Below are 27,365 nucleotides of genomic sequence, written 5' to 3' on the forward strand. Positions count from 1 at the left end.
CTGGCGGCTGTTTGAGGTACACTTCTTCTTCAATGAACCCATTTTAAAAAGCACTTTTGACATCCATTTGAAAAAGTTTGAATTTTTTAAAAGAAGCATATGCGAGCAAAATTCTAATGGATTCCAACCTGGCAACAGGAGCAAAAGTTTCATCATAGTCAACTCCTTCCTGTTGTGAGTATCCTTGAGCAACGAGTCGGGCTTTGTTTCTAACTACTTCTCCGGCCTCATTTAGCTTGTTCCTGTATACCTATTTTGTGCCAATGATTGAAGCATTCTCAGGTTTGGGAACTAGATTCCACACCTTGTTCTTTTCAAATTGATCAAGTTCCTCTTCCATATCCTTGACCCAGTATTCATCTTTTAAGGCATCACTAACTTTCTTTGGTTCATATTGAGAAATAAGAGCCAGATTTACATTATTTTTACTAGATGCTCTAGTTTTCCTCCCTTCATGGATGTCTCCAATAACAAATTTCTTTGGATAGTAAGGTTCACTTCTCCATTCGTTTGGAACTGTTCCAATAGTAACGTCAGTCGACTGAGGTGCATCAGAAGTCGACTCACAGGGTGCCTTTTCTTCAGTGGGTCTTGTAACCACTGTAGTAAGTATTTGACTGTCTTCTTCATCTGCAATTTTCCTTTTCTCGACCAGGTGATTAGTATCATCAAATACAACATGAATAGACTCTTCAATAGATAAAGTACGTTTGTTATAAATTCTATAAGATCTACTAGTAGGAGAATAACCAAGAAATATACCTTCATCACTTCGAGGATCAAACTTACCAAGATTTTCCTTCCCATTATTGTGAACAAAACACTTACATCCAAAAGGATGAAAGTAGCTAATATTTGGTTTCTTACCCGTCCATAGCTCATACGGAGTTTTCTTAAGAATTGGTTTGATTAGACATCTGTTCAAAATATGACAAGCTGTACTTACCGCTTCAGCCCAAAAGTGATGTGGTAAGCTTGTTTCTATGATCATTGTTCTTGCCATATCTTGAAGGGTTCTATTCTTTCGTTCAACTACACCATTTTATTGCGGAGATCGAGGTGAGGAGAAATTGTGTGTGTACCCTTGATTATTGCAGAATTCTTCAAAAGCTTTATTTTCAAATTCTCCTCCATGATCACTTCTAATGGAAGTGATGTAATATCCTTTCTCACGCTGAATTTTCTCACAAAAAAACTTAAAATTCTTTAGAGTATCATCTTTATGAGCTAGAAATATTACCCAGGTAAAATGAGAGAATTCATCTATTATAACAAATGCGTACGTTTTTCCTCAAATGCTAGCAGTTCTAGTAGGACCAACTAGATCTATATGAAGTAGTTGCAAAGGCTTTGATGTAGACACAATATCTTCCGAACTAAAAGAGTTTCTAGTTTGTTTACCTTTTTGACACGAATCGCATAAATGATCTTTAGTGTAGTTGAGTTTTGGCAATCCTATTACAAGATCATGTCTTGATAGTTTTTCGATTAACCCCATACTAGCATGCCCAAGCTTCTTGTGCTACATCCACGAATCTTCTCCCATTGATGCCAGGCATATATGACCTTTAGGATTTTTGACAGAGTCCAAAGTGTACACATTTTTTATTCTGCTTCCAGGAAGAATCTCTATCCCAGAGGAGTCTTCTATGACACAACCTGATTTGCTAAATCTTATCTCTAGATCTAAATCACATAGCTGACTTACACTTAACAGGTTATACTTAAGTCCCTTTACCAACCAAACATTTGAAATGTCACAGGAATTATCAAAAGTAATAGTACCAATACCAATTACCGTTCCAGTTGAGTTGTCTCCAAAAGTTACCAGTCCTCCATTGAAGTCAGCGACTGATTTGAATAGACTTTTGTCGCCTGTCATATGTCTTGAAAACGCACTGTCTAGATACCATTCTCCCCTTTTCCTTTTCTTGTGGTATTCCTACAAGACAAAAATTTTATTCTTGTTTAGGTACCCAAGAGTTCTTGGGTCCTTGATGGTTAGTTTCAAAACATTTAATTTTCTTGGGTTTCTATATCCAACCAGGTGCAGTTGAAAATCGAAATCTACAGTTATGATAGTTATGGCCGAGTTTTCCACAGCAAAAACATGTTTGAAAAGGTTTTCTTTCCACTTTATAGGGATCGGTTGAACTGTGCATTCCATACTTCCTTTCAGTCTGCTTAAAGGTTCTAGTTGACTTATCAGTGTTTAAGGAAACAGTTTTCTTTCCTTCAAAATTGTTAGTCATTTGCACAACCTTTTTCCCAGTGAACTTATGTGTGTAAGTTGACTGGTTTGACTTGACATAGTTATGGTTGGAAGGTTTCAGTAAAATATCTAATTTAGATTGTAAATTGTAAACTTCATTTTGAATCGATTTTTTTTCTTTTTCGCAAATTTCTAATCTTGATTCTCATTCCTTTTTCTCTCTCTTCAGTTTTCTATATTCATCAAAGACATTATTTAGGTCTATAAGAGTTTAATCTAATAATTCTTGAGTTTCTTCACATTTAGCGCAGGAATGAGCACTTACCTTACTGCTTCCTTCGACAGCCATGAAACACATATTTTCAACTTCTTCAGATTCTTCATCTGAAATCTCATCTTCACTCCAACTGCTGAAAGCTCTTTGTTTTTGATAACTTCTGGTTGGTTTCTTTCTTATCTCAGGACATTCAGATGCAATATGGCTATATTTTCCACATTCATAACACTTTCCGTCATTCTTTTGCTATCCAGTGGGAGTCTTGCCTTTTCTAAAGTTTGAGCTTCCTTTTCTGTTATTTCTTGATCTTCTCATGGCTTCTATCACATGCCTTGAAATCATAGCCACTTCTTCTTCTTTAAAGTCATCATCAGATTCTTCAACTTGAGCCTTGAAGGCGACCACTTTCTTCTTTTCATCCTTCTGGTATCTTTGTATGTGATTCTTTTCAAATGCTATTAGATTTCCTCTTAATTCATCATAGGTGAACTTATCCAGATTTCCATCTTCAAGAACAATTGCTTTGGTTTCCCAAGTCTTTGGCAGACTTCTAACAAACTTTCTAACTTGTTGTGAGTTCGTATAGGTTACTCCAAGTGATTTAAGTTCTCCAATGATCTTGCTGAATCTTGTGAACATTGATTCGATGTTCTCATCGTCTTTCATCATAAAGGCTTCATAATCGTGTCTTAGAGCATCAATTTTTGTTTCTCTTACTTTTGATGTTCCTTCATAAGTGACCTCAAGTTTATCCCACATTTCTTTGGCAGTGTCACAATTTGAAATTTTTGCATACTCTTCTCCACTAACTGCACAGTAGAGCAAAGCTATTGCCCTTGCATTTATTTGCAGTGTCTCTTGTTGTTCTTTAGTAATGTCATGTGACTCTAGATCAATTGTTGAGGTTTCTGCATCTTCCTTGTTTTCAGTGTCGGCTCTGGGAATAGGTTTAGGTCCCTTTTTAATCACAACCCAGGCTTGATAATCAGTTGACTACACAAAGATTTTAAACCTTTCCTTCCAGTGGAAATAGTTTTCACCATTAAAGTATGGCGGTCTTGTTGTGGAGTGTCCATCTTGAAATATTGCTCCAGGAATTTGATATCCAGCCATTTGATCTTTTCTCACGTGCGGTTAAGTAACTGAAAGTGAGACCTTGGTCTGATACCAATTGAAAATGCAAGAGGGGCGGGGGGGGGGGGGGGGGGGGGGGGGGAATTGTAAAATTTTTGATCTGTTAGTCGACTAGGTTAAACCAGTAGTCGACTACTTACTCAGTGAATGCTAAAGTAAAGTGCAGAAAATAAATGACACAAGTATTTTATACTGGTTCAGATTCAATGTGAATCCTAGTCCAGTCCCCTTGGGTTGCAAGGGTGTTCTCGGCAGCTCTTTTATAAGGTTTGGTACAATGGAGGTTTTGAATGAAGTTCCTACGTCTACACTCAAAACACTCTTATTCCTTTTTGATACAAAGCCTCACAAACTGTAACTCTCCTTTCTTTTTTGTTACACTATAAATCACTCAGACTAACAATGTTTGTTTAAAAGTAAAGCAGAGCGCTAGAGGGAATGAGACTATTGCATAAGTCTTGTGTTTGTGAAGTAGCCCTTTTTATAGCGTTTTAGGATCTTCACGCAGAGAGATCAACCCAAGGGATTTGATCCTTGGAAATGGAATTAACGATCCTATTTCCAAGAATAAGGCTGAGCTTTTGCTGCTTTCCTTGTGCGTCGAGGCAGCATTATCAATCATCAAGATTATTACACTTCATGAGATATTCCTTTTAATGTTAGATATGGCATTTCCTTCTTTGAAGCGATTTGATGCTGCTGGAATATTTCTTCTTTAATGTTGCTTTAATGTCAGAGATGGCCTTTCCTTCTTTGAAACGATTTAATGCTGCTGGACTATTTCTCTTTTAATGTTGCAGATATATTTTCCTTTCTTGAATGATTTTGTACTGCTGAAGAGTACTGCTGTTAGCCACGTTAGCCCAGCTTGAGTGAGCCCAGCTCGTTGGGGCTGTTTTGTGGGCTTACCTATATTCCTTGTGCGATTCAAGTACTATACCTGCACAAGTAAAATTGTCATCATAAAAACTTGACACTAACAGTATCAGCTTCATGGTTAGATCCATCACACTCAGTTGTGGCAAGGTTCGAAAAAGTACTCTAGTTCGAGTTATACTTCAACCAGAATTCTTCTTCTCAAATAGGAGTCGAAGAGTTGAATTACTGGTTGGATCTTGTGGATTTAAAGTGCAAATTATGTCTGGTTTCAAAGGATTGTTTTAGATACGACGAGAGCAATGGTTGTAGATAAAAAATAATCACAATTGTTGGTAATGCTAATGCACATGAAAACACTCAGTCACTTAATCTTGTTCATCACAATCATCCTCTGTATATTCACCGTCCGATAGTCAATGTTTGGTTATAATAATAATACAACTTAAAGGATCTAAAAATAATTCCTTGTTAAGTAAATCTATGACGCTTGTTTTGCGTGGAAAGAATTTTGTTTTAAGGTCCTGTCAGAAGAGCATGTAAGATCCTAGTTTGCATCAGTTGCGGGACAGATGTGATGTTATAGTTCTAACTTAGATTATGAATACTGTGCTAAAAGACCACATTTGCACTTTGATTTATGCTTTAGATGCTCTTAAAGTCCAGGAACATCTAAGAGAGAGGTTCGATAACGTCAACATATCTAGGGCTTTTTATATGCATAAGGATTTGACAAAAGGTGTTAATTCTATTTATGTGTACTTTCGAGATTGCGAGAGCTATAGAATGAATTTGAAGCCCTGATGTCTCCTTTCTCCCGTGCATGTCCTAAGTCTAAACAGTATGTTGAATGCTGCTAATCACAAAAGTTGTAGCCGTTCTAATTCCTAACATAAATGAAGCCTATGTTATGATTGCCAATGTGGAAATCCAAAGAATGAATCAGCATGGACGAAACTTTGGCATTTAAGGGGAAATTAATGAACCAACAACCCTTTTGAGTAATAGGATTCCTAATAGAGGTTTTACACCTAGGAACAGCTATAATAAGTCTCTTCTACCATGTGACATCTGCAACTACAAACGTCATACCAAAGAGAGTTGTTACATACGACATGGTTATCCAGCTGATTTAATGTTAAAAAAGAAAGGTGGAACTTATGCTGACAGTGCAACAAATGGAGGGGTGTAATATGAAACTTCAAGGTCAATCTCAGAGTTACTCTCAACCTGCCTATCCTCCGTCTGCTATCTTCTCATCCTCATTTGTTTAAGTATTTACTCAAGTTCAATAACCTTAGATTCTGTAGATGCTGAGTAAAGGAAAAGAGCTAGAACGTGTTGCTTACAAGTGCAGGTACCATCACTACTTTTCTATCTAGTTTAGTTGATTATAATTGAATATATATACAGGTGCAACATATCATATGGTTCATAATGAGAATTTTCTAAGACTAAAGGCTGAACAAATTTACTTAAGGGAAAAGTTTATCTCCCTACTAGTGAATAGGTGTCTATTAGCAAGTCTGGTGATTCTCCTACATTCAAGAATAAGACTATTTAGGACATGTCGTACATTTTTTAGTGCAAATACAATTTACACTCAGTTTCTAAATCACAAAGGAGATAAGATGTTTAGTTTCCTTCTATCCCGACTATTGTGTGTTTTAAGAGATCTTCACTGGGAAGGTGATAGGGATTGGTAAAAAAGAAGATGATTTATACATTCTGAAAGGAGGACAGAATAAGGAAGGATCTGGAACTGTATATGGAAGCACATTACAATAGATATATTGTAGATTCCACTGTAATAGTATTCCTTCTACTCCTATTGTTAAGACTTGTGATTATACTTCCTTGTGGCCTAAAAGGTTAGGTCATGCACATCTGAGAGTATTAAAAAAATTAATGGATCGAAGCATGTTCATGTCACGACTCAAATCGTGGGTCGTGGTGTCACATACTCTATCCCCTCGGGTAGGCGAACTACTTTCCAAATCATTAGAACAAGTTAACAAAAGCAGAATTTAATAAGGAACAATTCATCAAGTCTTAATAATTTTCATTACTAAAGAAGTATCCAACATTTCCCAAAATCGAGTCAAATAGTACAAGAGCTCTAAAATACGAATACGAGATACACGTCTGGAATGTGCCCGCAGGCGAAATACTATCTACTAAAATGATAAATAGGAACAAGTAAAGTGGGGCCTTCTAGGGGCCACGAACGACCAAGTAGCTCACCCTGAAAAGACCGTGAGAGCCACCCTCGCGAAATCAGCCACGGGGTCTAGAACTGGATCCTGGATCAGACTCTGCACTCAGCAAAAGTGAAGCAAGAATAGTATCAGTACAACACTAGTACTGGTAAGCATCATAGGCCGACAACGATTAGATAACACATATAAGATATAGAAATCAACAGGTAAAGCATATAAGACAATCAGGTACTGCCACGTTGTCACATTTCAGATAAAGGATCAGATGAAGCATGAAATCTTCCCAATAACAGTTAAATCATCAGCTTCGCAAAGATATATGAAGGAATGCATGCAATGCAATGCAATGTCCATCTCTCTCAAATACCGTACACACATGCTAAGGGAATCTCGCCATTAATAGTAATGATCCATGGGGGACCCGCGAAGTCCATGTACCTCTTGCAGCGTACAACCCGTTCCCCTATTGCAGGGTGGAACCCGATCCTCTGTTGCGGCATGAAACCCTATACAAATTATATATATGTGTTGTGGCGCGCAACTCGATCCATAATATATATATGTGTTGCGGCGCGCAACCCGATCCAATAATCTATCACATATATGTAACCTTAATCTTACCTTCTTCCTTATAATATTTCCCAAGTACATAATCATGAATGAATGTATGAGTGAATGCATCAACAATCATACGTAACCAATGACAGGATAGAATGAGATGGATTTGCATAACTATGCCCTTTAAAAATCAACAATTACCACAAATCATGAAATCAACAGGTTCATGCCAAGAAATATTGATCAAGTTCAGTCATTATTATTATCCTTTCCTTTTCTTGATATTTACGAGATGTTCAATGACAAATAAAAGATAAGTCAATAACTACAGAAAATACGGTGACAAGCCCACATAACAGCTGACGATACCAACCTAATTGAACTCACCTCCACACCATGTCAGAAGGCCTATCATGCTTTCCCCGTCAATCTCTACAATCAACATGCTACTCTCTAATAGACGTCTAACAAAAGTAAGCCATAACCTACCTCAGTGTCGAATAGGTACCACAAACTATCCAACTTGAGCTTTCCCCTTCTGAAGTGCCTCCAAGCGGCTAAAATCTCGATCCGGACGAAGATTATGTCTCAAATTTTCTAAACGAGTTCGACCTATTCAAAATAGTATTCTACAAGATCAAACGAGTCTAACGATACCCATATTTCTATACTTCTATTCGGAACCCCAAAATGAACCCAAATTAGTCAAACCCGAATTTCATTGCAAAATCAGGTGCAATATAGTCAAAACAGTAGTCTACGAGTTAAACGAGTCCAATGATACTAATATTTCCATAATTTGATTCCGAATCCAAAAATAAACCCAAAAAGGTAACCCCGAGCCTGAAAGGGCAAAACTGGAAATTTATTTCAAAATTGGTTTGCCCATAATTTAATTAGTCTAAATCTGGAAAAACCATTCAAAAAGCCTTCATCTTGATCCTCAAATCCATAGTTTACCACTTTTCAACTTTTGAGTTTATAATCTCAATTTTCCCCAACGAAACACGGATAAAAACGATAACCAATGAAAATAATCATGGGGAAACACCAAAATAAAGGTTAGATACATGCAGGGATCTAGTAGCTCATTTGGTTGGCTACTTGAATTTTCACCTTGTTGGTGAGGGTTTGAATCCCCACGTAGTAATCCCCTTCCCCATTTCCCCTTCCCCTACCCCGTATGTAATAATAAAAAATAAAAATAAAAAAAGGTTAGATACTTACCCCTTCGTTGAGACGAGAACAACCTCAAACGGAGCTCTAGAACTCAAAATACTAAATATTTTGGACTGCTTGATTTATACACTATCCAGGTGTCTTTTCTTCATCGCGGCGAACTGCCAGGTGTCACGATCACGTTTTTTTTTTTGAAAAACCAGAAAACCAGCAATAGGAAATTGAAGTAAATTGGCCATATCTCACTCATACCACGACGAAACGTGACGATTCTTATTGCTATAGTTCCGAAATTACGATACAAATCTAACGGTTCAATCAAAACACAAAACAAAGGCCGTTTGCTCAATATGGTACTCTTTTTTCTCAAAACAACGTCGAAACCGAAAACAAACACCATACAACTCAAACTCATCGTAATCTAACCAAAATTTGTGGACAAGTCCAAAATCATCATATGAACCTGCTCGAACTCTCAAAACATCCAAACAGGACTGTCTTCACCCGATCTTGACTGTAGTCAACTCAAAAACATCTCAAAAGATAGTTTTGTTTTTTTTTGTTTTTTAAAGCTAAACCATCATAATGATGGGAATTTATTAAAATAAAGATTCTGTACAAAAGAACTACTCCAAATTAGGAGAGTTTGAAAGCAAAAAAAGAAGAGAAGCAAACAAAAATAACAAAAACTAAGCTAAAAAAAATAAGCTACTAAGCTAAAAACAACAATGAAAAAGCACTTTGAAATACAAATTCTGGTGCCTTGACCTTCCTCCATTTATCACACCTCCAAGCTCTCACCAGGTGGTATGGAACAAGATCTAGTTGAATATCATTCAGGCCTCCAAAACAGTTTTCAAGTCACATTTCCTGCAATTTTCAGCTTGTGCAATTCAGCAAGTATTTCTTGTGCCATATGTTCCATTCCTATTGTGATTTAAGACTAATACAGCTGAAAACTCTCTGTATGGGAATGAGCATGTAATCACACTAATACCACCCATATAAATAGCTTCCAACTGTACTAAATCAATTCAGCAAGAGAATCTCATGTATGGCAATATAGAGCAACAGCTACATAACATATGCAGATGCTAAGTTTCTTTTACTCATGTTTGTGGCTGTATAGTATTTGTGGCATATCTGATTCTCAGATATGGTATCTGAGTTGAGAATTCTTCTAGCCATAGTTGGTAATTCCTGAAAATTAGTGAACTGCTGTGTATCTGCAAAACCAAAAACAAATTTAGCCAAAAAATTTGCTAGTCCATTGCCTTCTCTGAAGATGTGCTCCACCTTCACTATCTTTCCCTTCATTAATCTTTGGATCTTCTTTACTATCATCACAATACTCCAAGGGATGTCCCATTCACCCATCATGAACTTCTGCATAGCTAGAGAATCAGTCTCAATTATTAAAGGAACCAGATCATTTTCAATGCAATGCCCAACTCCTTTCTTAATAGCAATAGCCTCAGCAAGCAGATTGTTTCCATCAGGAATTTTCTATCATATAGCAAACAACAAATCTCCCTTTTCATTTCTAACACAAAAGGCAATGGCACTTGGACCAGGATTTCCTTTTGCTGCTCCATCATAATTACATTTTACCCATCCTCTTGCTGGCAATCTCCATAAGACAGTCTTGCAACTGAGTTTTGGCTTAAACTTCTCAAAGAAATCACTGATATCAGGCCATTTCTTTGAAGTATCCTGTCTTAACTACCCACCTAAATTACACTTGAACCTCTCGGGAATTGAAACAAAGACTGGACTAAGTCATAAATTACATTCCGGACCTAATGGAATTGACAAAATTTTGAAAAAGACTCATTTACCCCCGATGTTGACTTTGGTCAAACTTCTTCATTTCTTAACTTAAGGATTTCCAAAATGTTCTTTTCCTTACCAAAAACTCACCCGAAAGCTACGGGAATCGAGTCATCCATTTCCGCAAGTCATAAACATCAATACGAAGCTAACGAAACCAACAAATTTCATATCCGGGTCTTATTTCTTCCTATGACCATCTTTTCATCATAAATAGACATATTTAATGCTAAAACCGAATTAATTGTCAAAAACCAACCAAATTAACTTTAAAATTAGCTCCGTAAATTTCTACAGGTCATAAATAATATATCAAAACTAACGGAATCTTCAGATTGTCTATCAAAACACATTTTTCCAAAATAAATAATCTATCCAAATAATTGAATGCCGGAATTTCCAAAGTGAAACCGTCTCCCAAAGTGAATCAAATGATATCCGTTTGACTTCAAATTTGGCAAGCAAGTCAAAATAATTATTATGGAGCTTGTAAAATAGACGGTACGCTAAACCGAGCATCGATTCTCAAAACAACCGATCGGGTCGTTATAGTTTAGTTGAAGGAATATTCATGTATTGTTTGTCCTGTTTCTAAGAAAACAAGATTTCTATTTCCACTAAGTCAAATATGCTCAGCTTCTTGTCTTGATTTGCTTCATGCTGATGTTTGGAGACCGTATAGAGTTTCAAATCATGATGTTAGGAGATACTTCATGACAATTGTAGATGACTGCACCATGTATACTTGGATCTTCGTAATGATTACTAGAGTTGATTCCATGGTAGTTCTTTAAGACTTCTTATTAATGCTAAAGAACCAGTTTAACTGTGGTGTGAAGTGTCTAAGATCAGACAATGATTCTGAATTCCCAAATAATCAATGAAAGGACTTGGAGTGGTTGATCAGAGTTCCTGTGTGTCTACTCCTTAATAGAATGGTATTGTTGAGAGGAGACACAGATATATTTTAGATATGGCTAGAGCCTTGAGGTATCAGGAATTTGTTCCTCTAAAGTTCTAGGGTGAATGTATATCAATGTATATCTACAATTTTTTATCTATTAAACAGGCTTCCTACTATTTTATTGAAGGACAAGTCTCTATTTGAGAAGTTGTATCATAACTCCTTATTTGAATGAGGGTGTTTGGAAGATTATGTTATGCCACCAATGTGAAGGGTGCTGATAAGTTCTGTCCTAAGGGCATACCTACTGCTCTCTTAGGATATTCTTCCTCTCACAAGGGTTATGTTCTATATGATCTGTGTTCCAAATCATTCTTTATGAGCAGAGATGTTCATTTTAAAGAAGATGTCTTTCCCTTCCAGGATCTCAGGAGTCCTATATTTCCCTTGTTTCCAATTCTGGACGTTCCTTCCTCTACTGATGCATCACCTGCTACCACAACATATCAAGAAGTCATTGCATATGTTCCTGCTTTTGATCCTCCTCCTCTTGATACATTTTCCACTAGCAAACTTCAATAAGACCGAGTAAGCATGTCATACCTCTATACTGAACCGTCAATCTAGTGAATCTGGTTAATAATGGGCTACAAGAGTAACCATAAATCTTCTTGGAGATGAATCCATGAACCCTCTGGTTTTAAATGAACAAATTTGACCCAGTGTAAAAATGCATGATTCCTTGAATATCACCAATAGTCACCCAAACTCATTCCAAATCTTCATAACTAAATAGTAATCCATCCATAAGTCTGTGATGACCAATTCGATCCCTTTTTCCATGAATAATCAATATCATGTTGTCACTCTCAGCTTCAAAAGCTAAATTTCATCCAACTCGTCAACTTAGTACCAAGAAACTATACCTTATGACTTAAATCTTCAAGTTTCCCAATTCACACCTGTTACACAAATTCGATATAACTTCATGGAATCTAAATACATTGAATTCCCCTTCTTGTGCTTTCACTTAACTAGTTCACCACCCCGAACACTTTGACGCAAGGCCTGCGACCCAGTACTCCACGTTTCACAAACATAAAGAAGGAAATCTTTCCGTGCAATACCTTGTTATGCCTTTAGCAAATCCAAAAGTATCAAATCTTGCAATTCTCTTGCCTTCCCACGCACAGGTTCTTCTTTGCCCTTCATATTTGAAATACTTAAGCAGGCTATCAAGCAAGTAATGATTCGACATAGTGTACTAACACTAACATAGTCTCACCTCAAAAATATGACTTTGACTTTCAACTGTAGAGATTTCCTATTATCAATCAATTCTAGCCTGTTTGTTCAAGGATGCCATGAAATTACCCATCTTGGTGTCACGACCCGACTAGGGGCCATGACGGGTACCCGGGGCTAACCACTGAGCACCGCTCATACTATTACCCATCGTACTCATCCTGCTTTCATTCATTATTCTTATACTCAAAATCATAGGAAAACCATTTCCATTTTGAAACATATTTACCTTTATATACATAAGCTCTTCGGCTATCCAAATAATATATACATATACAATAAGGACATCGTGAAACCATACTACCCATACATGCGTATCTACAAGCCTCTACTAGAGTACTAGACATATAGACGGGACAGGACCCCGTCATAATGGAGTGCTCTCAAGTCAGCTAATAGCTCCTACGAGTCGGGATCACCTCCCTGTCTACCAGTGGGCATGAACACAGCGTCCAAAGAAAACGGACGTCAGTACAAACATTGTACCGAGTATGTAAGGCATCAATAATAATAATACATCAATGAAATACGGAAGCATCAAATGAGGAGCAACCTGTAACTGACTATCAATTATAAAAGAAATAATGCATGCTGGCTTACTCCATAATTATCATCATATCATGTATGCATATATGTATAAGCTGCCCGACCATATAGGTACGGTGTGATAATCATTAGCCCGCGTCCATTATGGAGCATTCATAACATTCTGCCTCACCTTGAAGGAATTAGCATATAAGGTGAGTGTATACAATAAACAACATCAATGGATTAGTTAACATCATCAGCTTTGTGGAAACATCATATCGTGAACTCTAGAATCTTTGGACTTAAGCTCATCATCATCGTGTTCATAATATCTCTTGTCTTTAGCTCATATGGCTATTCATGAACATAGACTCTTAGTTTTCCGGAATGTAGGAAAATCATGGAGATGGAGGGAAAATCATGCCATAAGATTCATGAGTTAGAAAGAAAGGACTAGCCTCACATACCTTTTCCTTTAGCTATTCTACCGCTTGATCGTTCTCCTTCAACGCTCACGTCTTTACCTTCAAGGGAGTTTGTATTAACATTTGCTAAATGATTATAAGAACGTGCTTACTAAAGCTAGAGAAAATTAGGCATCATTTCCTTTGTTTATACAACTTTCCCCATATTCCATATCAACTCCCAAACATCCATAACAACATTCACAATATTATAGGAAACAATCATCATTCATCTACATTATCCACATTTCACAATTTCACTTCAATTCCTCCATAATCATGGTCATAGTTCACTATTGCGTTTTCTCACATATAATGCTTATCCCATATTCTAAATGTCATTCATAACATACTTACAATTACAACATATCAATATTCATGACTCATCCCAAACTACTACTCAAAATCTCATTATTCCTATCTTTGTGACCCATTTTCTATCTCCTTCCATAATCTAAATCTTTCAACCTCTCATTACCTTAAATAACATGAAAAGATCATAAAAACATACCTTAGATAGTGTAGGAATAAGCCTTGAGTAGAAATACTTCTCTTGCACCAAAACCGTAGTTCACTTCCATTGGAATTTCTTGGCTTAGATGAACCCTAGTGAGTTTCTTGCACTTGTTTCTCTTGATTTGATGAAGTTGATCCTTAGTTTCACTTGGATTCTTGTAGATGAAGAGTGGAGAGGGTTCTAGAGAATTCTTGAAGTGTGGAGAGAAAATGAGAATGAAATAAATGAACTTGGGGTGCTCTTTTATAAAATAAAAATATGTCCCGACGTTACTATACAGACACTTATACGGTCCGTATAAATTTATACGGTCCATATAAGTGACCGTGAAATCATCCCAACCACACTTCGCTTCTGTGACCATTATACGGCACATTATACGGTATGTATAATTTTATACGGTCCGTATAAGTGACTGTAAAATTATCCCAGCAACAACTCATTCTGTGACCATTATACGACACATTACACGGTCCGTATAATTTTATACGGTCTGTATAAGTGACCGTATAATCCAATCAGTGAGGGACCTTCACTGTGACGATTCTGCGGACCATTATACGGACCGTATAACATTATACGGACCGTATAATTGGTCGTATAATCTATCTTTTCTCCGATGTTGTTCTCGTCACTTCGTTTGATCTCAAATCCTTATGGAACCTTCTTAGCACTTGTTTAACACTTCATTAACAATCTAAGGGGCATTATAACTCTTCTCCAAAATATCATTAAGCCATGATTAATTCGATACTCATAAATCTTGCCCGACACACAACATATATCTTGCTTTCCTTAACAACTTTCGTCTCCTACCTCAAACGTCTTTGAACTCTCACTTAGAATCATCAAATATTATTTCTTACTTACCAAAACATCGTATACGTCGTGCCCTTCGTTAGTCTATTCACTGTATGTTAACGGAAATTTTTTTTCCGGGGTGTAACACTTGGTACTGCACAAGTCACCTTCTCATCAATCTTGCCACGCTAGTCATCCAAAATCTTCACCTCATCAATCATCAATCACACAGCCCCATTGCACTTTTTATAACACATAGTCAAATTCCATAAACCTCTCTCTTTAAGCATACTCAACAATTACACTCTATTTGAATGATGCAAGGTAACGGGCCATAATCCATACTTGACTCAATTAATCCCATTGCTTAAAATTCAAGTCCTCATTCTAAAAATGAGGCCTAATCTTTCCAATTCAAGACCAAAAATGCCTTTATCCCGATTTTTCAATTTTCATATTCCATTCACAATCACTTTTACCATTATTAACTAAGAATCACTCAAACCCACTCGAGGGGTGTATCGAATATCAAAACTCTAGTAGATGAATTAAACAATTCACGAAAATAATAACAAACCACAAACTTGAGCATTTGAAAGTTTCCCCTGCCTCATTCGAACCTTACAACTGAATACTCCTCTAAATCAAGTGCATCATATGTACAATCTTTCATGAAGCCTTTCCACCAGAAAGTACCAATCAACCCTGGTTACTCCAACAAAGCAAATATGTCGATACAATACCCCCGAACCATCACTGCGCTGGTCCAAAATCTGGAGGGCGATCCTTACTTACCATATACACAATACTACTAACGTTCTCATATAGTTCCATACAAGTTTTCTTGCCAAATATTCTTTATCTGAAGAGTCCTCCTTCCATCTTGGTTCACGAGTTTACCAACTCAACATCGATACCCAAATGTACTATAGTGAATTCACTTCTATTTGCTTCAACTGGTATTGCCGATGCTTAATTCAATTTCTAAAATGCTCTCCACAACTTGAATTAGTTGACATCTACCATTGATCTACCACTTTAAATGTCCTTATTGACCGAAACCTCGCTCGAGGGTGCTTAAGTGATGCTAGAACCACCTATTGCCTTGTTTCGCCGAATAAACACCTCTAGCAAATCATGCGATCATCCCACTCATTTCGTCAACTCCACATAGAAACTTGTCGAGTCTTAGACAATAGATACAATGCTCACATCCCTTGTCCAAAATTAGGTGGAACAACTGATAACTCCTTAAGTAATAAATCTTCACACTTGTCCATTGCTAGAGTCATCCTCATTAGTCGATCACTGTCCCCCCAGTAGCCTACGACATAATCAGACATACCAACCAATTCATGCCCCTTATATCCACATCATAAACAGAGTAGCCTCGTTCCATGATAACTTAGTAGATTCATCCTACTTCTAACACCTTAATCCTTGAAGACGCCATGCTAGTATCACTCATCACCCATGCACATCAAACAACTGCAGTATATTTCGCGGATTGACAAAGTTCTTGGCCCAAAATGATACCTTTCTATCACTATCCTCAGATATCAAGCGAACCTGCAAACATACCTTTTATTGAAGGATTATAACCGCTTATTCCCATAAGATTCGATCTCCACATGTAACTTCTCCTGCTTGTTCTAAAGCCAATGGCGACAATTGATTTCCATCAAGCCTACATTTTTCCTACAAATGTTAGCATTTATACTAACCCATTCCTGAATCGTTGACTTGTCGTTGATACGCCCGTGCCATAAGAGTATCATGAAAAATATGACGATGTTGAAGTAACTACTACAATCACACCTCGAGTAACTAGCCTTGCCATGACAAACCTCCTCAAGTGAAGTCTTCAAAGTCAACACGCTTAATACCTGGTTGTTTCGTTAACCATACCAATTCGAATCGTCAAATATCTTCCACAACTTGTTATACCATAAATACACTTCCTCGACTTTCGAGCAACTAGACCTTGAAGATATGTCGATCATGCAGTCCTACGTATCATCACTCTCATTTCCTAGGGATATCATCGAATAAAGAGTCTGAATCACAACCCTACTCAACTGCGTTTTCAAGTCGTAGCTACAACTGACCTTGGCCTCCTTCATGGTGACACATCTTGTACCGTACCGCGTGACGTCACATCAAGCCGCTCGTGTGCGAATTCAAAAATGTGTCCTCACCATCCGTGAGAGAATGAAACAAAAAGTTTAGACCTTAAACCGAATCACATACGCACGATAAGGAATGAAAGGATAGGATTTTCTTAAATATCCCATAACCTATAGAAGATAAGTACAGACGTGTCTGTACCGACATGTAAGACTCTACTAGACATTGCTCTTATACTCATGAGACCGGTGAACCTAAGACTCCGATACTGAATTATCACGATGCAAAATCATAAAAGTCATGATGGAACCTATTCATATCTGATAGGTAAGCCAAGCCCAACTATTACTAATTCAAATTATAAATTCAGCGATAAGAAGTAAAACAATACGCTAAATATCCAAATACCAAGAGTCTTTTATAATACGAAAGTGCAGAAACATCCAAAACCACCCAAGATTGGTGTCATAAGTACAAGAGCTTCTAGTACTAATACAAGTCCGAATGACCAAATTGAGAAAATAAGTAAAGATGGAATGCATAAAATGGGATGGAGGGAGAATGGCATCGCACATCAGCCAAGGAGCTTAGCACGATCTCCAAAAGTGAATACCTCGAACTCGAAAGCTCCACAGGATCCACTCGTACTGGGTACAGAATCTGCACCACAAAGAGTGCAGCAGGTGTATTATGAGTACGGGAAGCATATGTTTAATATATCTCATAGACCTACAACAAAAGAAGTAGTGACGAAGTATAAGGAAAAGTCCCTATTAACCTTACCAGTTACCTTAACTCCGAACCGAACCATTAACCAGGCAAAGAATGTAAAAGTACCAAGTAAGCCACATACTAAAATAATCAAGTAATTAGAGAATCACATAATCAATAAATCAGGTAATCGGATAAGAAGTGAATAATCCAATGCAATGCAATATGCTCCTGTAACACACAGAGCTCCAACGGACTGTACGGGATATGTTACCCATGGGGGACCACCAAATCCATATACCACCCGAAATATTAGATCACATTGGGAAACCGACCTTAAGAGGTAAAATTTCATGTAACGACCTTATGAGGCTAAAATATCCATCAACCGACCATTTAGGCCTAGTACCTATGGCTTACCTTGAAATCCCGATCTTTCAGATCATATAGAGCCAAATCAATGCCTATGTGTGATACAACATATAAGAGAGTGAAGATCTCAATAATTTGTACTTAATAGCCAACAAGTTCAAGTAAGTTCATCAATAAAAGTTTAAGTAAGTTCATCAGTAATCCAGAGTTAATAGCCAAAAAGTTCAGGTAAGTTCATTAGTAGTCCAGACTTAATAGCCAACAAGTTGAAGTAAGTCCATCAACATGTCTATCACAAGTGTGCGAGACTCCTTAGAGTACCAATCAAGTATAAGAAAGTAGCATATAACAGCTAATTCCCACATGCTTTGGCATTCCTGGGTCATGGCTCATAACTACATAGTGCACTATCACCTATATCATGGCACCGGTACTCGTACCATCACGAATACGAGACCTCCCTATTACACCCTTAACCCTTATTATTAAGCTTACTTTATTATCTTTATCAGAAACATTCTTCAAATGAAGTCTAGAAAGTCTTAACATACCTCAAAGTCCACCAAACAACCAAGAAAATGGCCTTTACTTTCCGGGGTGCTTCTGAATGCTCCCAATCTCGATCCAAGTGAGGCTTAAGCCTTCAGGAAGGTCTACTGCTTCCGAATTCACCAAATGAGATCAATCTAGTTAAAATAGTATTCTACGAGGTTAAACGAGTCCAATGAAAATTGCTATACTTTAATTCGGAACCCAAAAATGAACCAAAAAGGTTACCCCGAACCCCTAAGGGCAAAAGTGGAATCTTTATTAAAAAATATATTTACGCATAACTTATATAGCCTAGATCCAGAAAATCACTCAATTCCATCCATGAATTGATCCCCAAACCAAGAGTTTCCATTCTTTTATCCTTAGAACTCAAAACCTCAATTTTCCCAAACAAATCATGAAATAAATGCTAATAAACTGAAGTAATCATTGTAATCATAAAAATTAAGAGTAGAATCATACACACTTCAAAATGAGAAAAACATCGCAAAATTCGCCCAAATTGGATCCCTAAAACTCAAGATGTGATGAAAATACCAAATGGACGAAGTCTAAAATTTAATACCAGGAATGATCGCATTTGCGGACCCATAGCCGCATTTACGGATCATGGAGATCCAAGAAGTAGGGAACTGTTTCAAGAAGTTCAGCTGAAGTAGAGTTTAGGAGTATGGCTACTACAGTTGTTGAGATCACTTGGTTAACAGACTTGTTCAAAGAGCTAGAAGTTACTATTACATTGCATGTTCAACCGTTTTGTGATAGCAAAGCTGCTATTCAAATAGCAGCTCATCCCATCTCCATGAAAGCACCAAACACATAGACATCGACTGCCATTTTATTCGAGAAAAGCTACAAGAAGGACTGATACAAACACTACATATTGGAACAAATCTACTGCAGATCTACTGATTAAGACATGTGCACACCTCAATAACAACAACAAACCCAGTGAAATCCCATAAAGTAGAATGTACGCAGACCTACGCAGACCGTACTCCTACATTGAGAGGTAGAGAGATTGTTTTCGGTAGACCCTCGACACAAGAGCAAGTAATTTCAAGCAGTATAAAATGCATGGAAAAATACTATAGAAAGCGGAATAAAACTGACTGAACAAAAAGGAGTAGTAACTATCACATAATAATACGATAATCGAAGTACGAGCAACAACAAGTAGTAACAGAAACTGAAAGACAAGGAACTACAAGAATAATACTATGCCTACAAGTAAGCAAGGACGCACACCTCCATAACATGAGTATCTAATTGCCAAGCTGGGAATGAAAAAAATGTTTTCATCCATCAGCTTGAGGGGGAGTGTAGAAGATAGAAGCAGTGGGGACCGTTGTACTTAATTAAGTTAATGTGTAATCCGTTAGCTTAGTTAGTTGCTTAATAGTAATTAGTTAGGTGGTTTGTTAGTTGGTCCATAAATAGTTACACCATGTACATTCAGTGTTACATTTGAATAAGATATTTTCTCATTTTCAGATTCTCTATAACTGCCTTCATTCTTCTTCTGCTTTTTTGCTTTGATCCTCTGAGTTATCCATGGCTGAGTTCCTCAATATAGTTTCTATGGAAGGAAAAAAAAAAAAGGGGTCATTCTTTTGAAGGCCATTTGATCTTTCAACTTTTGATTTTGGTGTTTTCCACTTATGTAATAATATATAATTAATAGATAGATAATGTTCCTCATGTGCTTGTCTTCGTTCACATCGTGGATATCTTATTTTCAAATAATATCATGTTACAATAGTTATATGTACAATCAGCTTTTTTTTTTGCTTGATTGTATCTGTGGCCACACCAACATAACACGTGAGGTATCATGCAATCATTAGATAAGTCAAGTGCTGTTTCATCCTTCTTTGCATTCTTCCGTGCTTTTTTCACTCGCTAAAACTAGGTCTCCTTTAATATTATTAGTTGTAATTAATATTTTATTTTGTTTTATATCCAGAAATCGGCAGCTGCAGTTTCACCAAAGAATATTTAGCAAGGCAGATGTCATTGTTACACCAACAACAGGGTACGTATATGTGTGCATTTTTGTTACAAGAAAAGCCTTATTATCAACTAATTTGAAATTTATATAAATGATAAAAATATTCCTTAGTATTAATTAATGAAGGTTTTTATACATGAAATAAGGTATAGAAAATTCAAAAACAATTAAAGCACTAATGAAAATAATTAGCATATGTGGTTTTTGTGTAAGATTAATGAAAATCATAGAATACGTATAATTGTGAGCCCCAGTGAGGTTAGGTAATCAGGTGGTGTAGTTAGACGGAGTATTTTATTTACGATAAATAATAATATGGTCCTCGAGAACGGGCTTCGTAATAATAATAATAATGCATATAATAGTATTAGTTTATCACCAACAAAGGATAAGGTGATTAATCAAATCACAAACATTAAAATGACATCTAATTTATATAAAACAAGATGGCTAACACAATTGATTGTGACGCTAAGGATGGAATATTATTGAGCTAAAAGTCAACTGATCTTTTTATTTTTGTGATTGATATAAAGATGTGCTATATATCCCTTTTGCCAAATACTTTTGTAGGGTTACTGCTTACACCATACAAAATGATACTCTGGAGACTGGGGAACTCGACTACATAAATGGAGGTATGAAACTTGGAAATACGACTTTGATTTTGTGAGATTGAACGTTTATTAATCATAATGCATCATGTTAAGACAATTACTATCTTTTAACATAACGATAAATTTTCATAGTTTAAATTAAAGTTTTTTTTTTTTCCTTTTAATTATCTAGCAACCTCTTCCAGTACTGATAAAATCAGTTTACGTAATACCAATCAAATAGAAATAACTTGAATTTCTTGACACAAGACATGAAAAATAATGTGCGTCTTTAAGATGGCAAAAAGGAAAGCGTTAACAGTGATAAGAGAAATTAAAAATCATCAGTAGATATATAGAATCTGGGTCCGGCCCTGATTTATCGTTCACCTTAATTATGTAACCCCACATTATTTAGCTGTAAACAAGCAAACCCTTATTATAATGATTTTGTTTTCTTTTTAAATTTCCTGTCACCCATGTGTAAATTTCTGGTCAGTTACGTACCATATTCAGTGGTCATCATTGAATATGTGTACTAGACACACCCTCTTAGTAACATTAATCTCGTTAAATCAATTGGAAGGAATTTACATATATGCAATGACAAATGGAGTTTGGCCTTATGTGTTTGAACTTAATGGGGTCTGAATTATTTTTTTGCGCGGATTGCCCTTCATTTGGGGTGGTCTTTAATTTTTGCCCTTCAAATTGGTGGTCTTTAAGTTTTGCCCTTCGCCTAATATTCTGAGGTAGTGTGTTCGAACCCCAACTCAGTAAAAAAAAAATCGCAAAACAAAATTTTGCAAAATTCTGCTTGAAGACTCTGCCTTGCTATTTTTTTTAAAAACTTTTTACTAAGTAGAAGTTCGAACCCGAAACCAAGAAATTTTTAGCGAAGAATAAAAATTAAAGACTGCTAATTTGAGGGACAAAATTAAAGACTACCCCGCAGTAAAGGGTAATCGTGCAAATTGACTGTCTGAATCTGAATCATTAGATTCAAGCACATTAAATGCATTTGTTTTTTAATTTAAAAATCCTCTTAATTGATCTGAATATGTCTTATTCGGTTAGACGTGGCTGAATCTCATTCAGACGTCAAAACACGCCTCCTTTTTCTGTAAAGACTCGCTTTTTATTTTTGGAAGAAAAAGTTTACGCCTCTTTATCTCTCTCTCTGCTTCAACTATCAATCCAACAAGCAATTCGTCTTCCCTGGCAGTGATGTCTTCTACCTTTTAACTGAAAAATTGCAAAATTCTACAACTCTATGCCTATTATTTTGTCAAATTTATACTTCTTCTGGTTAATGGGTTCTTTGATAGAGGGTAAAATAGAAGAAGGGGTTGAAAAAATTGTGGGTCTAATGAATTGATTAACTTGTTTGGACCGATTTTATTTTATCTTTCTATTAATCTCTCTCATGTCAACTCTAACTTTTTTTAGATTAACTAACAAATCAGTATTAACTTAAGGTTGGAAAGAAAATCAAATGTCTGCTGAGAGGAAGCTAACGAGGTTTCTTGAGGGAGCTAATGGGTCCTAATGAGGGTATTTTCACAGAGCAGCTGCTAAATGTTGGTTAAAGTTGTATTGTTTGGGATTTTTACCCCTAGATTTTCGACTCAAATAAATGTTTCAATTCAATAGTTTGTCTCCACGTCCTCTTATCTAGGATCATTTCCTGACTTGTCACATCCCGTCTGATCACTTTACTTCTTCGGCCTATCTCTATCTCTCCCCCCAGCCCTCTATCGCCAGCATCTCACACCTCTGCACGAATCATTTATGCCTTTTCTCTGAACATGACCGAATCATCTTAGTCTCGCCTCCCGCATCTTGTTCACCACGGAGGCCACTCTCACCTTATCCTAAATATCTTCATTTCTTATCATATCTTTCCTAGTAAACCTACACATCTATCTCAACATCCTTATTTCTGTAACTTTCATTTTCTGGACATTGAGTTCTTGACTGGCCAACAACCGCTCCATACAATAGCGTCCGTCTAACGACTATTCTGTAGAACTTACCTTTGATTCTTGGTGGCATTTCTTGTCACACGAGACACCAGATGCGAGCCTCTATTTAAATCACCCCGCTCCAATACGATATGCGATATCTTCGTCAATCTCCCCATTACTTTGGATTATAATTCCAAGGTACTTGAAACTCTCTCTCTTTGGTAGTGGTTAATTTTTCGATTTTCACTCTAGTGCGCCTAAAAGAGAATGTATTCACACTCTCTGCTACGTCACCTTTTAGAGGGGTCAAGACTATTAAAACTGTCTAGTTCATAAGGATAATCAAGACCAAAAATAATTTAAATGTGCATTGAATAAAAGGTATCAATTTTAGAAGGGTCCACAAGGTACTCTACGTTTTCAAAATGCTACATAGTACTTTAGTTATTATTGATCAACGTTTTCCTTTATTCATAATAGTTATCAGTTGTGCCCTTTGTTATTGTTCAAGTTCTTTTAGCAGAAAACTTGATTATATGCCTCATTGTTTCAGCTGCACTAGTTCGATACCAGATAGCAGGAAACTTTCTGGGATTGCCTGCTATTACTATACCAGTATGCTCTTCAATTTCCACTACCTCTACTTTTTTCGTTTTTTTGTTTTCTTGGGGATTTAGATAAGGGACCAAACTTACTCGATCATATATGGTGTTTACATCAAATTAATGCATTCAAGACGACACGTCTTACACATACACATTTATCGTTTAATCATGATTCATCGATATTCTTCTTCGCTTTAATTTCTAATTGTTAAAATTAAATGATTTGATTTGATGTAAACACCCGGTAAATATTTACCCATTGTTATCAAATCATACTGCTGTCAAAATATTTGCAGGAGAGACTGCAATCCAAACTGTTCAAAAAGGAAGTACTTTTGAAGATAATTGATATCTGTACAGATATATTCTTTGTAATGTTCACTGATTATGATTTTTGGGTAGGTTGGTTATGATAGGTCCAATTTGCCTATTGGTCTTCAATTTATTGGGAAGCCATGGGATGAATCCTTATTGATTCATATAGCTTTTGCCATGCAAGTAAGTGAACGTTTGAATCCTTGATCATCTTTATTACTACTATTTATTCTTTTTCTCTTTGATTAAACTATTTATTAATATTTATGAATTATCATGCGGTTTTTAAGACCCTAAATGTTTATTTCAGAAGACAACCCAAAACATTGACAAATCTCTATGTATTAGCAAATGAGATAGTAAAACAATTTGGAATAAATAGAATAACTGTCAAACTTGCATACTGTTTTTGTTTCTCATTTTTAATCAATTTCAGTTGTCACTCCTTTTTATTTTTATCACTTTTCCAGTTCTAATTTATTGGTATATTTTACATTATTGAAAGTGGAGTTTGTGCTAACACATAGCTTATCTTGGTTTTTCAGGAATTATGCATTTCAGAATACAAAAAGCCAGAGGTTTTCTGGGATCTGTTGGACAAGTAATTGAATTTAGTTAATCTGATCTGCAAGGCATACACTGGATAGCCTGGATTCATGCATTTAATATTTTATTTGGAATTTTTTAAATATGTATGGACTAAACTACCCCTTAGGAGGCTTTATTTGGTTTAAGTATGAGAAGCTGTTTTTCTTCCCCTCCCCAACGAATCTTTCTCTATAAGATTAGAAAACTATTACTGCTTTTAGCTCTGTGTCTCTTCTTCATTTCTTGTCATGACTAAAAAGTGAATCATACTTTTGACATAACCTCAACTAAGATTAGATGTTTATATATACTCAAAACGGGTTAAATATTATCAATGATAGTCATCTTCCACAGGTAAATATTTATAGGATATAATACATAACCGTCTTTTTTTTTTTTTTTTTGAAAAATAAAAAATTCCTAGCTTCACTGGGGCTGTTGTATTTCATACTCAAGGTTTTGATTACAACACAGGATAGAGACTATCCCCCAAAAAATTGAAATTGAGATTGAGCTTCCAGCAAAAAAGGATTTATTGCTCAATCTCCTACTATACAAATAGTTAGCCTAACTAACAAAGATATTAGCCTTATCAAACCTAGATCTAATGGAAGGAACTTGTCTTCTATCCAAGATGTAATGTCCTTTTGCACCATTTGGAAGCTTTAATTCTGATAGATAAATGTTGTTCTCATGAGAGTTCATTGCGATTTTTGCTAGCCAATCTGCAAGTTGATTAGGTTCTCTAAAACAATGATTGAACTTGACATTTGAATGTTGAAGCACTTCACTAGTATCTTCTATTATCTTGTTAAGCTTGAAACTGCCAGCTTTCTTGTATCTGAGCATGTCTGTGATCACCATTGAATCTAGCTCTATGACAAGATTGTTGTAACCATGTTGTTTGCACCAATTCCCTCCATACCAAGCTGCTTTTGCCTCTGCCATATTGTGACTGGTGCACTGGAAAGGTACTGAAAATGCCATGATCAGTTGTCCCTCTGCATCTCTCGGAGCTTCTCCTAGTCCAGCATTCCCATTATTCTTGTTGTAACTACCATCTATGTTCAGTTTGTATATCCCTGCTCTGGTTTTTGCCAACAGACCACCATGATCATTGGTATTGGTTGTAGCTTCAGTAAATTGTAGCAGAAGTCTTTCCAAGGTAGAGTTAGCTTGGATCCAGGAAGGACTTGGATGTTGCTGCTTTGATGATCCATCAAACTTGCTGCTCAAGCTTGTACCAGCTAAATTTCTTCTGCTTACCATACCTGCAAGCACAAGTTTCTTCCCATAGAGACCATCATATAAAAATAGGAGTGATATGAAAAATAAGCTTATGAACACCACTCTTAAGTCTTCTCCTGCCACCAAGAATTAATAACATGTCTAATTGGGAGGTGAGAATGTTTAATCCCCAGAGGGGCACCAAATAGATTCCATATTACTAGCTGTTGTCCCTTGACTGAACACATGGTTCAGGGTATGGTCACAAGTTGTATTGCAGTAGTAACATTTAGAATCCATTTGCTTGCCAAATCTACTAATTACATGCTTTCAAAGGGGAGCTTATCTTTCCAAATTCTCCAAGTTAGAAAAGAAATCTTAAATGGGATAGAAGAGTGCCATACCTTGTTGATTAAAGGCCTTACCAGATGCCAGGCAGATTTGTTAGAGTATTTACTAGTCCCAGTTAGGTCCCAGAAGATCTGATCATCCTTATAAGGATTACCAATTTCAATTTTCTGAATGTTATCACACATTTAGGAAGGCAATATCCTTCTAAGCTTTTCCCTGTCCCATCTGCCTTGGTTGATGAAGTGTTTGACTAATAGCTTGGAGCTCTTAGCTGAATCAGGGACTTGGTGTGCAAGAGGACACTTACAAGTCCAATTATTCCACCAGAAAGAGCAAGAATCAGAATTCACCTGCCAAATCATGTGCTTTTCAGCTTCCTCTCTAATCTGTAGCATATGCTTCCAAGCATGATAGTCCTCTGAAGCACACTTCTTATCAACCACATGAGCTCTAACGCAATTTTTTCCTTTGACGAAATTAGCCCAAAGAGAGTTAGAGGTTCTCAGCCTCCACCAACGTTTCATGGCTAAAGTGTTGCTGAAATCAGTCATACTTCTAATGCCTATGCCCCCTTCTTCACAAGGAACACACAGATTACTCCAGGAACTCCAATGGTACTTATTATGACCTTGGTTATTGCCCCAAAAAAAGTTTACAAAGTGTTGCTCTATTAACTTGAGGGTACCTTTGGGAGGAGTCAAGGCAGAGAGAGTATATTGGGAGGGATTAGAGAACACCTTTTATTAACACAACTTTACCTCCATATGAGAGTAACTTACCATGCCAACCATTAAGCCTTTTAATCACCTTACCAACCATATAATCAAATTATTCAAGTTTTTTCCTTCCCACGTATAAGGGGCAGCCAAGATAAATAAAAGGGAAATTCTTATCCACGAAACTAGTGCAAACTCTAATTCTATTTATCCTCTGAGTAGAAGTTCTAGGAGCAGGAAAAAAGAAACTTTTATCTCTATTAACCAACTGGCTAGAGCTGTTCTCATACTTACTGATCTACTTCATGATGAGTTTCAAAGAAGATTTTTTACCCCTACTAAAGATGACAATGTCATCTGCATATGCAAGATGATTAATAGTAGGGCAATTAGGGGGCATAGTAAAAGGAATAAGCCTTCTAT

The 27,365-nt window shown here is 36.5% G+C and overlaps 1 protein-coding gene across 2 annotated transcripts in view; it reads left to right on the forward strand.

The window, feature by feature from the left end:
- The window catches only part of LOC132617120 (fatty acid amide hydrolase-like), a 95,220-nt gene extending 70,352 nt beyond the window's left edge, over positions 1-24,868 (forward strand). For both annotated transcript variants that reach the window (XM_060332041.1, XM_060332042.1), the window contains exons 16-20: positions 20,533-20,601; positions 21,151-21,215; positions 23,694-23,755; positions 24,148-24,243; positions 24,606-24,868. In XM_060332041.1, coding sequence (XP_060188024.1) covers positions 20,533-20,601; positions 21,151-21,215; positions 23,694-23,755; positions 24,148-24,243; positions 24,606-24,665 — 352 coding nt within the window. In that variant the 3' untranslated portion in view covers positions 24,666-24,868. The remainder of the gene's footprint in view (positions 1-20,532; positions 20,602-21,150; positions 21,216-23,693; positions 23,756-24,147; positions 24,244-24,605) is intronic.
- The last annotated feature ends 2,497 nt before the right edge of the window (positions 24,869-27,365 follow it).

Source organism: Lycium barbarum, chromosome 11, assembly GCF_019175385.1.
Source record: "Lycium barbarum isolate Lr01 chromosome 11, ASM1917538v2, whole genome shotgun sequence".
Taxonomy (NCBI): domain Eukaryota; kingdom Viridiplantae; phylum Streptophyta; class Magnoliopsida; order Solanales; family Solanaceae; genus Lycium; species Lycium barbarum.